Source organism: Polypterus senegalus, chromosome 9 (genome assembly GCF_016835505.1).
Source record: "Polypterus senegalus isolate Bchr_013 chromosome 9, ASM1683550v1, whole genome shotgun sequence".
Lineage (NCBI taxonomy): Eukaryota > Metazoa > Chordata > Cladistia > Polypteriformes > Polypteridae > Polypterus > Polypterus senegalus.
Window position 1 is genome coordinate 26,677,464 of NC_053162.1, and position 16,098 is coordinate 26,693,561.

The 16,098-nt window shown below is 36.0% G+C and overlaps 1 protein-coding gene across 4 annotated transcripts in view; it reads right to left on the reverse strand.

Moving 5' to 3' along the window:
• Positions 1-526: 526 nt before the first annotated feature.
• The window catches only part of adamtsl2 (ADAMTS-like 2), a 137,131-nt gene continuing 121,559 nt past the window's right edge, over positions 527-16,098 (reverse strand). For all 4 annotated transcript variants that reach the window (XM_039762755.1, XM_039762753.1, XM_039762754.1 and 1 more), the window contains 5 exons: positions 13,137-13,292; positions 12,186-12,356; positions 8,604-8,780; positions 5,181-5,325; positions 527-2,051 (listed from right to left, as the gene is read on the reverse strand). In XM_039762755.1, coding sequence (XP_039618689.1) covers positions 1,930-2,051; positions 5,181-5,325; positions 8,604-8,780; positions 12,186-12,356; positions 13,137-13,292 — 771 coding nt within the window. In that variant the 3' untranslated portion in view covers positions 527-1,929. The remainder of the gene's footprint in view (positions 2,052-5,180; positions 5,326-8,603; positions 8,781-12,185; positions 12,357-13,136; positions 13,293-16,098) is intronic.

A 16,098-nucleotide genomic window follows, 5' to 3' on the forward strand; every position in this document is an offset into this window, starting at 1 on the left:
AGGGCACTGTGTCAAAGTTCTGTGAGCCTTAATATACTGAGCACTTACTTAAATGTTACTTTACGGTTCAATGTAACTATCTAATAAAACTGGTCATAAAAACAAGATGGATTAAACTAATCTTAGGCTTTCCATTTGACAGCATATACGACTAAATGAGAACTTTTGCTGAACCTATATACAGCCCTGGATAATTGCAACAGATATAGTGAGCAAGCTGAATTGCTTACTTAAAATAATTTATTCCAAACATTGTACAATGTTTCACAAAGCTTTATCCATTTTAACAAATGTTTAAGAATGTCTTACATGACAAATGATATTCCAGGATTCAAAGAGGTTTCATAAATATTCCTGCTTCTTAAAATACAAAGGTGTTTATTACAATTTAAAAATTATATGTATATTGAATATATTATGTAAAAATTACTTTCTTGCACGTAATTCACATAAATACATAGAACAAACTAGTAAATTATATTAATACATTATTTTATACAAATTATTAATGTAGAACAGCATAAAGGTTACCTTTCTTTAAAAAAATGTAAATGAAGTGTGTGGCTAATTCTATAAACTAATGAAACAAACTGACTTTTTATAAATTGTATTTGTACATACGTTTGCAGTTTGATTCCAGACAAGTCTGCAAGTACCTAAAGGTGACCCCTTAAGTTTACGATTTACTCCTCAAACCAGTAAACCATGGCTGCCTCTGCCTGACTTTTGTGTAATTCAAGGGAAGACAGACTAACAAACTTTACTTTCTAGAGCAACTTTCTATACTTAACATTATTTCAAATAGCTTTACAAGTATATAACTTATTATTAATATTACTGTTTAAAATGTTTACCAAAATAAACTAACAACCTAACTTCAAATTAGGCTAATAACAAACTCACTTAATCTAATTCAGGTTAGCAAGAATCCAGAGTCTATTGCCAGCTGTCGTGGTCATGAAGAGCATCAGTCAATCATAAAGCCAATTAACTGGGATACATTTCAGGTAAAGTTCACAAGTGGATCTTCTGTAAAACACTTTGGATCAACTGCACCTTCATGTCCAAATTGGTTTATTTCAATAAATTTTGTGGGAAGCCAACCTTTGTCAATACTACTGGGTAAAAGGCAGGAGCACCCTGGACAAAGATGCCTTTCCATCACAGTGCACAGTCACTCATACAAGGCCAGTATTGAATCATTGATCATTCTAATCTGCGTGTTTTTAGGATGTAAACAGAGAAGAGGTATGTAAACTGTGCACAGAGGCAAACAAGGCAAGGGTTTGAATCGAGAACTCTGGAATTGTAAGGAAACCATTTCAAGTACTGCATTGACATTCACTTTAGTAGCACAGTTCAAAATGTAAAGAAATAATTACATTTTCTTTTAAAAGTATCTACTATAATACAACTGGAGAAATACAAAACTATGGGAGAATCTGTTTAGCATGTTATGTTGTAAACTATCGTTTTGAGCATTGTTCAGTTTGTCACATGTAACACCTTTCACTCAATACCAAAAATATACAACAATCTGAAAATGTTCATTTTCTTACAAAGATCTACATTATAAACAGGATCATTTCTATGAAAAAAACAATTCTCCTCAGTGCATGAGTCTGAATTTCATGGGTAACCTTTAGGCTTATACTTTAAATCAGAACTTTATCCTCATTTGAACCATAGCTGCTTTCACTCATGGTGAATGAAAGACAAGTATTAAGTATCCTTTCAAAGGAGTCCATGAGAGACTCAGCTCCCACTGTCTTTTGAGATTATTTTACACTAAAAATGTTACCTGCATAAAGTGCTAATAAGATTTAGACACAGAATGACCTGATGCAGCTCATAGGCTGAGAAGAGATATGTTTAAGCAGCATGTGGTCCAAGGCAGGTGGCGAAGCAGACTCAAGGCTAGAGTGGTTATTATGAAGACAGCATAGATCGACATGAGCGGCAACAGGCTTTGCTGTAGTACCAGTGACTGCATAAATTCACTTTGAGTGCAAGAGAACAGTTAGTGTTGGGCTGGTCCTGACAACTTTCATCTGTAGAAACAGTGAAAAACAATGACAAAGATGTGACAAAAATACAGCTAATAGTCTGAAAAAGAAAGCACGTTTAACTTTAGTTTACAAAATCTTCAAAGTCCAACTTTTCACTTTCTGGACCTAATCATTCAATTATGCCTCGCAGTTAGGAGACCCAGGTTCGCATCCCAGGTCCTCCCTGTGTGGAGTTTGCATGTTCTCCCCGTGTCTGCATGGGTTTCCTCCCACAGTCCAAGGACATGCAGGTTAGGTGCATTGGTGATTCTAAATTGTCCCTAGTGTGTGCTTGGTGTGTGTGTGTACGTGCCCTGCGGTGGGCTGGCGTCCTGCCTGGGATTTGTTTCCTGCCTTGCGCCCTGTGTTGGCTGGCAGACCCTCGTGACCCTGTAGTTAGGATATAGCGGGTTGGATAATGGACGTATGGATGGATGGATGGATAATCATTCAATTATAATTGGGATTATAGGGTCATTATTTTCATGGGTACAGAGTACAGTGAAATTCTTGCTTGCATGTGCTAAACAACATGAAACACTTTACCACTTTTCAATGCCAGGATTACTGAGTAGATATACCTTACCTCAAAACTCCTGTCTTCCTGAACTGAATAAGCTCAGAACACATATGTCATAGTATTATATTATTAAGTAGAATTCTGGCAAACAGTCAAAACTAAATGTTATTTAAAAAGGGAGTGATTGGAACCTGATGGTACAAGGTAGGCCCAAACACAGAATAGGACATTACTCAGGCCATTACGCTGATGATGAATCAGGGTTTAAGGTTGGAGTACATTTCTGGAGTAGGGTCACTCACACACCTACATTAACTCACCCAGGGACAATTTTAGGTGGCCACTTAATCTAATATCTATATCCTTCAGTTGTTGGAGGAGTGTATAGAGCTAGGAGTAAATCTACCCTGACACAAGAAGAACATACAAACTCACACCAGACAATGGGCAAACTTTGATTTAGGGGTATCCATCACTATACCATCAAACACAATAGTATATCAAAGCTAGGGGGCATCAAATGAGAATTGACCAAGTGTGATTTAAATGTCTGTGCTCTGCCAGTATGAAATCAATGTTGTCTGTTGTTTTTATTCATTTGCCACTTTGGACTCAATATAACTTAAACAGCATACACAATAAAGTGGCAAACAAACAAGTTTTATTTCAGTTGCAATTTAGGGCTTAACTAGTGAAATGTTATAAAATCATTTTGCATATTTTCACAATTGTAGCATATGGAGGTAAACGCTTTGCTCAAGAAAACAGCAGATCTGCCAATGCACACACTACAAAAACAGCAAAACAATTAGCAAATATTTTGTTTAGTAAGTTACTTTGAATAAAAGCAGTCCTTCCATAACTAAATGAAACACAAATAAAACTTTTATTCAGTTTAAGATGTGAAGGATTTTCCCCAAGAGCAACATCCTCTATTCCTACACATATCAAAAGCCCCTTTAAGTGTGGCCAAATTAATGCAGGTCATCCATTTGTCACGCACATGAACATGGGGGACAGCATAGTTGCTCAGATGATGGTAATAACCTGCCAAGCCAAGGTTTGGCACTGTGGTCCAATGCCTTCTCTCTTCCTCCCTCTGAAAAATGGAAGCCTAACAGCCACTTCAGTGTTGACATCACTTCCATTGTCCTCCCTCCGGGACCCTCACCTTAATTTCCAAGACCTATATAATCAAGATGGCTACAACCTACTTCAGTTCTGTCTTGAACTCAAGTCTGAAAAGATATCTCTGCATTTTGATTGTGTGCTGTCAGACAATATATGGGGTTTACCCAGGGTGGCACTCTTTAACTTTGCTTTGCCTCCTCTTTACACAGTATATTTATTATCTCAGAGCTTCTATTCATTCATCACCCACAATATCCAGTACTTAGTCAACAGGGGCCATGTCTGTTTTGGGTGCTGGGCGCAGACCAGCCCCAAAAAGGGTACCAAGACTCAAAACATTGTAGCTTAGTAAATAGATATATAGATAGATAGATAGATAGATAGATAGATAGATAGATAGATAGATAGATAGATAGATAGATAGATAGATAGATAGATAGATACTTTATATTAAACAAAACCTATGATCCTACAATCACTCACTCAAGGCCATTTTTCATTTATAGTGTAATTGAAGAAAACCCCACACATAACAAAAGAGATATTGAAAAAACTTACGAAAAATAAAAATATGTAAAATGCAGCTTGCATAAATATTTAGAATTCTTAAAAACTCATAATGAAATAAAGCTTTTTAATGAATAGAGAAAACTGAAGGATACTGAAAGAAAGTCTTTAATTTCACTAAAAATTTACACTGCGGTATGGAGGTGGGATTACTTTTATCCATAAATATTTTTTTGATTTAAAAGATTTAATGGATACCTCCTTCCCAGTCCCTGAATGACCCTGAAGTCCCTATTGACTTTAAACTATAATGGTTTTGGCTCAAGTTGTTTTGGCTGTATGTGATCTTGAGCAATTCATATAACCTTCATGAGCCCTGTAAAATAACATGTGCATATTAAAATTGATCTATCCAATAACCAACATTAACATTTTCTGAATAGCACATTCTTGTTTTGGGCTGCTGCAAAGCACAACCAAACCCTAGAAGGGAAGGCTGTCCATCACAGTGTATTCATTAAAATAGTTCAGGGCTATGTAAATGATTATAAATACACAATGGGGCACTTTCCACAATTACTGTACTTAAAATAATAGATAGTGTGGGACAGCTGTCTAGTCCAGCTTTACTTCTGCCCTGCACCTAATGCCACACGTGTAGATGCTTTTGCCCTTTGAGCCTGTATTAGAATAAAAAGGAAATAAAATTAATGAAAAGACATGAAAATAGAGGAATAGGTATATGCCTTATGGAATATATAGGTCAGTAGTACACTGCTATTTTTTTTAACAGCCCCATATGTCATACAAATTAAAAAATATATATATTTTTCACAAATTTGAACAGCAGCTGAATGGCAGACATCCGTCCTTTGGTGTATGACAATTGCAATTCATAGTATATTGATTTGAAGAAGTCATCATATTAATCTGAATTAGAAAATAGGAAGTAGATTCAAATGTCAGCTTCATACCTGGGGCCTCAGTAGGGCAAGATTGCAGATCACATGTGTGTTTAGCTACAGGCTTTGTTAGGGGGTCACAGCCTTTTACAGCTTCTCTACCTTGGTAGCATTTCACATCTCTTATACGCATCCCAACTCCACAGGTTTTTGAGCACTATTAAAAGAAGACATGGAAGTCAGTCTCCAACAGGGACAAAAATGTGCCAGAAACTACAAGCGACAAAGCAGATATACATTTATATACAAAGTACTTTATGTATATAATTAACAATGACATTTTATTTTATATAGGACCTTAACTTTTCTATAATAATGCCATGCTCCTGGGCATTTTTTGATTTCTGGGCTAGGGCTGTGGGCCAAGAATTGTCTTTATTCTTTTTGATAGGAGGGTTAGGATATGTAAAAACGTGATTATTAATTTATTTTGTGGAATACTATATGATTTGGGGACTATTTTTTTAATGTTATTGCATACCACAGTTTTGTTCTCTCCCACAAGCTGCAATTTTGAATGATATTGTATATATCATTGCTGATGGTATTGCCACCTCATGGCCTGCAAAGTCATCAGATCAACACTTCCTAGTTGTGCAGGTGTTATGTTTAAGCCAGTGTTCCTTCCCTGACTTATATTTAATTTTTTTTAAACTATTTTGCTCTTTTTTAATTACTGACTAAAATTGTTTCTACTTATATTGTTATTTATATTTATTATTAATCTTATTATACATTCCCATGTTATTTTTTGTTTTACCTGTTATTTTTTTTCTATTTTTTTGTAATTTTTGTTATGTTTTGTGGGTAGACCACCAATAGGCAGTGCCACCATTACCTTTCCTGTAAAGAGTCACCCCCAGTCTACTGTATATGTTGTGAATATTACTATTACAGTTATGTTCTTGACTGCCCGAGTCTTTTTAGCAGAAATTGAATTTTAATTAATTACATTTGTGTTAAGTTTCTGGGAGAATTTTTTGTCTCCAAGAAGGGATGGATTTTATTTTCTGTTACATATCTTATTTATAATATTGCTGTTTTGTTTTTCAATGTCTGCCACTATTTTGTGAATCAGTAGTCAAGACAATAGTCCTGGTTGCCAAGCGGTGTAATCTGTGTTTGGATAAAAAAAAGAAAATAAAATCTTTGCAATGTCTCATGTAATTTAACTTAGATTTTCTGTTTTTGATTTTCGTGTGTCCTTTTCTACAATGAGTTTTGGCTTAGTCATTTTTTTATTTCTCTGTCGTCATGGTAACAACTTTTGATCTTCAACCAGTTATCAATTCCTGGTTTCAAACCTCTCTTCATTTCTCTTATTTGGTTCAGTCATGGTGCTATAAAAGTAGATTGGGAAAGTGAGTTCCTTATGTTTCTTTCCAATATACTTTGGTGTGCAGAATTTTGTTGTAAGTATGCCCTTTCACTTTCTTAATTTTCTTGAATTTTTGCATTTTTGATTATTGTATTATTGTCTTTTAGGAAATTCCATTTGCCTTTTTGATATTTGTTTAAAATTTTATTATTTGCCTTTTTCATTTCTGAGAATAAAATCCTCCTTAATATTATTTAATTTGCCAATTTATTGCACAGGCCAGAGTTTGGTGGTAATCCCCTCTCTTGTGGGGCATTTTGAATATTTTTGGGACCTTGCCATTATTATTACACTTGTGAAGCCGAAGCTCCATTTGGTGCAGTGTAGATCAAATCTAGTCAGTGAAGTAGGTACTCAGGCTGCCTCGAAGTGTATCTTAACTGGGATGGCTGGTTAGGAGGCTGGCCTGCTTTGTGGCTCAGTTTTCAAGGCCTCACAACTTTGACATTTTGACATTCTGTGAAACATTTTTTACTTGCTTAGGAATGTTCTGGAAACATTTTCAGGACATTTGTGTGTTTTTCAGACTATGTTTTTTTGTTCTGTATTTGACTTAAACATTTTCTGTAACCCCAGTGTTGATTCTTTGCTCTCCTTTATTGACTACAATTGTGGACTATCTCCTGGTTCTTTTCATTGGTTAAAGTTTTGTCTTAATTACATTGCAGGTAGAGCAAATTAACACCAAACCATAGTGCATTACAAGAAGGCTTTTGTTTCAGCTGTTCACATATATTGTAGTATTGATGAGAATTGACAGGGAAACCCCAATACAATATTAACATGATACTTGGGTTATGATACTAAAATACTACAACTGATGTGATTAAAAATATTATAGTGCCATACTGTATTAATTTTTCTCTAGCCTCTACTATATATATACAGTTTAGGGGTCTTTAGGAGGCATTCATGAGCTGCCTCCAAACTCAGAAACACTAAGGAGGCACAAGAAAATGTATGTTGATCTGACAACAAGCTTATTAATAGAGCTCTAATGCCTCAAACGGCTTCCTAAACTGTTGTAGTATGTCTTTTAAGCTTCATTATGTGGCTGTCCTGACTTCCGACTACCAAGTACTACTAAGTAACTACCAATCACAAACTCCTTTAGCTACCCTTTGTTTTCTGCAAGCCACTCTGACCTTTCTTTCTTCCTGCCTGAAAAGCTGTTGCCACTACTTCATGCCCAACTTCAAACTCTCCTGGTTTGTTGCAAAGATGCCCTCTTAAACCTCAGCTCTGAGTTATTTGTAGTACAACTTTCGTGTGATTAATCTTCATTCTGGGACCATTTATTTTATTTTTGGGAGTTGTGAAGCATTTTTAAAAATTAGATATTTACTCTACTGTTATGATTCTGGTATCACTATAGTGCCATCTTGGGTGAGTTTTCGCCATGATTACCAACATTCTGTGGTGTGTTTGGATAGTTGCTGCCATACCTTTTACAGAGTTGGCATCTTTTACTATCGATGTGATTTAACCTTCTCACCTCAATCTATTTAAAATGGAAGCAAGAGTGTGTATACATTCTAACAAAAAATAACAAAGAACAGTAGTAGTAGATATGAGGAAGAAACCAAGTTAGCATGAGGACCTATTACTTGTTCAATTTACACCACAGTTCCACTTACAAGATTTTAGAAGGAAGTCAGGATGTTTCACACTATTTTCTAAGAAAATGTCTACTACATCTGACACTTTCTCAGACAACTTATGTACTTAAACATTAAATGTCTGTGTAGCCACTGTAGGATCAAGCAAAAATAGGGTTTCATGATTAAATTAAAAAACTTATGGCTCACACCATTAACATAGCACAACTTTAGATCTTCTGCAGCATCATACAGTAGGGAAGAAGCTGGGCTTGAACGCAAAAGCTTATTGTAATCGGTGAATTTAACAAAATCACAAACTCCTTGAGGTCTACTTGTTAAAAAGTATAGTATATGCTAGTGTATAACTCTTGTATTATATACATGAAATGCTGTAATGTGGTATACACAAGGAATTTCTTTCAAAATGAAATACTAACAAACCACATGCATGCTCACCTCTGACCATGGAGTAGTGTACCACTTAAAGCAAGGCCTCTCAAAACACGTACTTTCCTCCACTGGCTTCTGAGCAGCATCACAGTCCTCAGGCTTCTGAATTTTATTTCTTCCTCCTGAGATTCCCATGCACAGGACTGTCCGCTTTTTGACACCTCGCCCACACGTTGTGTTGCACTAGAGAAAAATGAATGAGTGACCATCACTTTATCATTTTAAAAAAATACTGAATATAAACAGTGATTCTGTCTTTCATAATGATCAGTATTATCAAGTGCAGGGGTCTCCAGTTCCACTCCTGGAGAGCTACTGTGGCTGCAAGTTTTCATTCTAACTCTTTTCTTAATTAGTGACCAGTTTTTGCTGCTAATTAACTATTTCCCTTTATTTTAATTGACTTTTCTTGAGACTGTAACCGCTGAATTGATTCTTTTTTTTCATAAACAGCACCTAAACATAAATTTGATGTGAAGTGAGCCAACAGATGACCAACTAAGTTGGGGCCTCAAACTCCAACCTTCATTCAGTTTCTTAATTTGAAGCCAATTCTCGTTGCTAATTAATCCTGTTCTTTAATTCCATGGCGCTTATTTTGCCATGACAGATATTTCCTAAACTGTTGATTTTCTTTTTTAAGAGCGCTACCAAAATGTTCCGTGGACCTGAGCAGATCAACATTACTGAGGCCTTCACCTTAATTTATTTTCAGTTATTGTGTGATGGACGCAGGTTGTTGTTTATGTGTTGGTTCATTTTGTGCCTTAGTATTGTTTGGTTGCTAATTAAGGAAAAAAAGAAATAATTAAGGGGCTTGAGTCTTAAGTTGTGAATGTGTTAAAATCAAGGCACAGAGTTAATTAGCAGCAAAATATGGTCACTAATTAAGAAAAGGGTTAGAATGAAAACCTGCAGCCACAGTAGCCCTCCAAGACTGGAGTTGGAGACCCCTGATCTAGTGTATGCAAAATTATAACTGTATATTCAGAACTATAATTAATACAGTCATACTCCCAAAAGATATTCTCTCTGATAGTTATGGCCCATGTAGAATTGCTATAAAAATTAAATTATATTAGTACTAGTGACTGGGAGCCCGATCGAATCGGACTTCAAATTCTATGTTTGTGAAATCCATACTTTCTCTGCAAAGAATTATTTTTGTTAAGTCCTTGAAATGATTTTGTTATCATGGCACTGATTTGTGCTTAAAATAGACCTTTTCGGCCGAAGTAATGAAGAGCTTCCTGTTTAAACAGGGCAGCAAGACGTGAACTCAGCTCTTTGGCGCACCTCATTTGATTTTTCCAGCAAACAAATTTTCAAAACAAACCGTATTATACGACTCTAATCAGAGTCGGAGTAATAATTATGTTGGCGTGGTTATTTTAGATCTGAGATCGGCTAAAATTTAAACAATGACCGTTGTTAATACCCAGCCGTCATTACTCATTTTGCCAATAGATGTCAGAAGGACGGATGCCAAAACCGAACTGCCCAAAGATAGATTATGACGTACAAAGCAAATGGCGATACGTTCTAAACTACTTACGGTTCCGGAGCTGTCAAAGGGTTTAAGTCAGTCGACGATGTTAGTCCTGGAAAGTACGCCCCACCAAACCAACGTTCGAAAAACCAACCAAACTTACTGTTATCTGCTCGAACCAACACCGACTTACTATACTCAGTCGTTCAGCAGGGTCACTGAAGCATTCGAACATTCTTAGCCAATCATGCAATACTGTGTCCGAGTTTGCCACGTTATGTTCTAACTACAGAGGCAGAGTCCCATTGTATGGTTCTAACTTGTATTGAGTTGATGTATTGATGCGAACCCCATACATACGGGGTACTGACACAAACACCATACATACGAATAGTAGCAAATTATATATAAGGATACATTTGATAAAATTGCTATATTTTCATAAGCTGGGTAGCCCTGGTTAAAGTTGCTTACAACAAAACTGTAGTAAAAACAAAGTTATAGTCCGAGTTTCAAAAAAGCCAAAGCCCCCATCATGGTTTACAATATTTGATGCTATTTTCAGTCATTAACATAATCTTAATGAGCCAGGGGCAGTTGTGGTTCATTCCTGTGACCGACAGTTGTGCAGTTTGACATCACCAGCATCTCAGTAAGACCAGTCTTTGCTAAGGACATGTGAAGATGCCTGTATATATATATATATATATATATATATATATATATATATATATATATAAAAGAGATGATCAAAGTAGAAAAAGCCAAGAACAGAACAAGTCATAATAAGAATACTGTGGAAACCAAACAAAACTGAGAAACTAATAACTGAAGCTCCAAGACAAAAATGAAAAAAAAATCCAGAAAAATGATAGCAACCAAAACATAATTCCTACCACTGGAGCCTACTTGTTTGAAAGCTAATTACAACTATTACAAACAACTTTAAACTCATCAGAGAACAAGGGAGTATACAGTATAATCAGCACTGTATTTATATTGTCACTTACTGTGTTACCAAGTGAACAACAATCTTGGTCATGTGATTAACTAACCATGTGTCACATTATCAAAAAAGAGATCAAAACCACAAAACAAAACTATGTTTAAATCAGTCTAAATACTACATAACACCTCTTCCGAGGCTTAAACTCCACATTTGACCATCTGGCCATCGATTAAAGAAGTGGGAGTATGTACATCACTTGCCTGTACACATGAATAACCCTCCAACCACAAGATCTAGAAAATGTACCCAATAAGTCTGATGTCCCCAACAACCAGAAGTTGCGTAATGTGCTGCCATCTTATTTGAACAGATTATCGGGCCAAACCACTAAACACTAATTAAAACTTGAAAATAATCTTGCAAAAAAGTTTGTAATACAAACAGGTTTTCTTTGACCCTAATTAGCTTTACTCTTTAAGTAATTTTTTTGTTTTCTTTTTCAGAATTTGATCCAACACTAACATATCAAATTGCAGTATGCTGCCATCTTACTTAGGCAGAACATGATGACAATGTGCACCATGTGGTCTGTGTAATGTGAACAGAAGCAAGCATCACAACAATAAACAATACAGTTTACATCCATCAATGGCTCCACAAAATGGCGGTGCTTGTGAGTAAAATTCAAATTCTAATTAAAGATTTATTACAGAGGATAATTCATGGGGAATTTACCATGTCCAGGGTCATCTTGGTACCAACCTGGCACCCGCTGACAGATTTATGTAGGATAAAATTGCATAAGGTGAGGGTGACTTTTTCGTTTAAAAAGTGTGCAACCCCAGAAATCACCCAAAAGCAGATTGCCAAAAGAATGATGGGCTATATAGACATTGTGTGAGGTGCAATTATTGAGAGGCTGGTTAAAGTAGTGGTTTGGCAGCATTTTGAACACTGCACACAGTTATTGTCTGCCTCAGAAGTATAGTGATACTTCATACACAATTTCTAATTTCATATTTCAAACAAAAGCAAAAATAGCACAAAAATAATGCTGCAAATTAAAGTTTAGTACACTTTCTACAGTTTATCTGCCTTAGAAATTCAGAAATGCTTCCCTTGCCTTTAAGTTCAATCAATACTCGCTTACCTTCTCCCAGTCCTGTGCAATCCAGCTTGGTGGACACTCTTTCTCTCCACAGGGGTGGATAGCCAATGGCTTGTTCTCTTGATTGCACTGAGACTCTGGCACCACTTTGCCATCTGATGTCTTGCAATACACATGACGTATCATTTTACCCTGTCCACATGGGCCTGAGCACTGGAAATACAATTAATATATAAATATATATATAAATCTAATTTGTATTTTGTGTATTTCTTTTGTCCTTAAACTGTATAGCATGGTGTATTCACCAAAAGGTCATGTAGGAATGCCACCAAACTAAAGGGTGGCATTTAAACATAACAGGGTAAAATTGCATTATTTTAACAAAATTACCTAATAAATATTGGGCAAAGTCCATTAATCTGTTTAGTGAACATATTAATTCAATTCGAGAATGCACAGAGCAAACATCTTTCCTGGCAGCAATGAATGCAAGGTAGAAACCAACTCTGGACTCACATATATTCTCAGGCACATTTACACAAACACTCACAAATAACTTATACCAACCTAATATTAAATCACAATCAACCTGCTCTGTATGTCATGGGAGGAAAACTGGTGCACGCGAAGAAAAAAACCCTTGGAGATAAAGAGAGAATACAAAATCTGCACACTAAATTGAACTCAGTCTCCTTGATCTGTGAAGTCTCACAGGTATAAAGCACTCTTTAAAATTGAGAAGAACCCCAAAATGTTACAAATACCATAATGTGTATAAGCATTTACCTTTTTCTATTGTTAACAAATATGTCATTTACAAAAAATTCATATTTTTATTTTCCTTTATGTTTAATTATTTTTAAGGTTTTATTTACCTTTCTTCTCCCCCATCACACATCTGGTTCTATACATTATCTGGTTACTCTCCGTTTTTACTGAGGCAATCTGTCAGTTATCCAGTTACACTCAGATATTCTTAAGATTGCTCACCGGTCCCCAATCAGAGACAGTCCACTGTCGGTCACAAGGCGGACCAGTGCAGTTCTTGGTATCCGCTGGTCTCGTTGATGGATCGCACAATTTTTCATCTTCTGAACATCTCACTTCCCGACTCACTGTGGTTCTTTCTCCACACTTCGCAAGACACTATTCAAAGGTGAAAAGAAATTAAAGCAAACCATCAGAAGACACATTTTCAAATTCTCCTTATTGTTGTTTCCTTAATATTTAATTAGGTTTATACATTGCATTATGATGAATAAATTAAAAAAAAATCAGACAATATAGTTAAACTGAGATCTGACGTTTCTGCTCTCATAGTTTTTAAGGCATTAGGAGGATCTTCATTATTAATAATAAAATAATAATAATGTTATATTTATTGAGCGCCTCTCACAAACCCAAGGTCGCTTTACATAGAGTATAAAAAAAATTTATTAGGAACAAAATTAATAAATTTCTGCCATATTCTAAAGAGGTTTTTTGATCTTTTACTTTGTTGTTTTTCCCAATTGGTTATGGCAGGTGAGTTAGGTTTCCTCCAGATATGCAAGGCAACATGGTAGCAATATGGTCACCACAATATATTAATCTAAGTATTGAAATCCTACTGAGCTTTGCTCCAAATAGTGCTGTTAGAGGTTTAGAAAATATTGTGCATTCAAAACCATGTAAAAGATAAGAGAACAATATATTCCAATAAGGGTGGCATGGTGGGTTGTACTGCTACCTCGCAGTTAGGGGACCCGGTTCACTTCCTGGGTCCTCTCTGCGCGGAGTTTGCATGTTCTCCCCATGTCTGCGTGGGTTTTCTCCGGGTGCTCCGGTTTCCTCCCACAGTCAGAAGACATGCAGGTTAGGTGCACTGGTGATCCTAAATTGTCCCTAGTGTGTGCTGTGTGTGTGTGTGTGTGTGTGTGTGTGTGTGTGTGTGTGTGCCCTTCTGTGGGCTGGTGCCCTGCCCTGGGTTTGTTTCCTGCCTTGTGCCCTATGTTGGCTGGGATTGGCTCCAGCAAACCCCCATGACCCTGTAGTTAGGATATAGCAGGTTGGATAATGGATGGATGGATGGATGGATATATTCCAATACGGTCTTAGCTAGAGACATTTTGAGAACACATGACCCAAACAGGCAGGTGTTTAACAACAGTGTTCTCAATTAGAACCTTAACCAGAGTTTATTTTTGATAATCTGAGTCAAGATAAATGTTGTTAGCTGATTTCTATTATCTGAAATTTTTATTGAAATTACCTGTACACTTTTTCTTATTATTTCAAACATTTTTTTTGTATTTAATATATCATACATTCAAGAAAAAGGGCAAGCACAGAGAAGGTGGGAACCTTGAAATAACAATTAAGGACATTTAATTTAGCAAATTTCTAGTGAAACGAGAGGCAAAATCTCAATTACCTGACTAAAAGGCTCACTCTACAAAATTCTTAGCATTTCAAGAACTTAGGAACTGATCTGTAGTACTGCTCCACAATTACAGGAATAAAGAACATTCATGCATTACAATTGAGGAACTGTGCTAATCTACAATCAAAAGGTGTTGTTTGCAGGATTAAACAAGAAGAATCACTGAACTATTAGGAGAACAGAAAAATGAACTAAATGTATATTTCAAAAAAATTGATTACAAAATAGGAAACAAATCACATGCCTCAGATAGATAAATAAGAAAGGAAAAACAAAACATGTAAACAGGAGAGTTAATTGTGCTTACAAATAATACATGCATTGACAAAACACATGTGCTGATAGGAATTGATTATTAATGGTACTTTGATGATGGAAATGTTTGCAGTATCTCTAATCCAGTCTCGAGTCCACAAGAAAAAACGCATCTCAGTATTTAGAGACTAATAAGCTTTACCTCTAATTAACAGAAATTATCATCAGAAAAAGTATTGTTTACTTAAATTTTCAAAATATGAATTCATACCGTTCTGGACCAAACTACAGTTATTAGTTATATTTTAAACAATTTCACTGCAATCAAAGATAAAGCAAGGAGATATTATGCAATTAGTTATATTGGGTGAGTCAAAGATCTGTCCCAGGACTAATAACTTAATTTGTAATAATAATAATAGAAATTCTCATATACTGTGTAAAATCTATTTATCAATTTATAATTAACAAATTGCAAAACTAAGTGAACATTTGTAAGGTGTATGAAAGTGCAGGTAAAGCTGAACATTAATTTTAATACAAAATTGTCCATGCTATTCTACAGGAAATAAATTATATTGTTGACAGCTGTGTTATCTATACTAATAAAAGGCAAAGCCCTGACTGACTGCCTGACTCACTCACTCACTCACTCACTCACTGACTCATCACTAATTCTCCAAGTTCCCGTGTAGGTAGAAGGCTGAAACCTCCAAAAAGTGCTGAAGAAAACATGCATTATATAATTGAGAAGGCAGCAAAACAATAAGAAGCGAGCGACTGACATATACAACCATATTCATGAGTGCTGCTACTTCGGAAACAAAGCAAGGTGTAAACCTAAACTTTAAATTAAGTTCATAGACAGGCTGCCACTGGCGATTGTCATGCCCATGGGTAATGCGGGATACAAGTTTAACACAGGAAACAGGATATAAACGAGAGTTTTGATCACTTTGTAACTAAGTTAAAATTGCACGTGAAGGGCTGTGCTTATGCAAATTCCGAGAGACTGTGTTTGTGGTGGATTGAGAGTTAAGGCGGGTGGGGGAGTCACGTCATCTTCTCTCCTCCCATTCACCTCATTCCGCTCTGAGCTGAGCTCCGCAGCTAACGCCGTCTTCCGAAGCAACTTCGTCACACTGCCACCAAATACTCACAGAAAAATCCACAAGTTAATACACACGCTGTCTCTAGAGTTTCTCCACACTGAATCCTCCCGGAACTACTTACAAAAGGTTACATTGACAATCGTGTTACTTTATTTTTAAAATG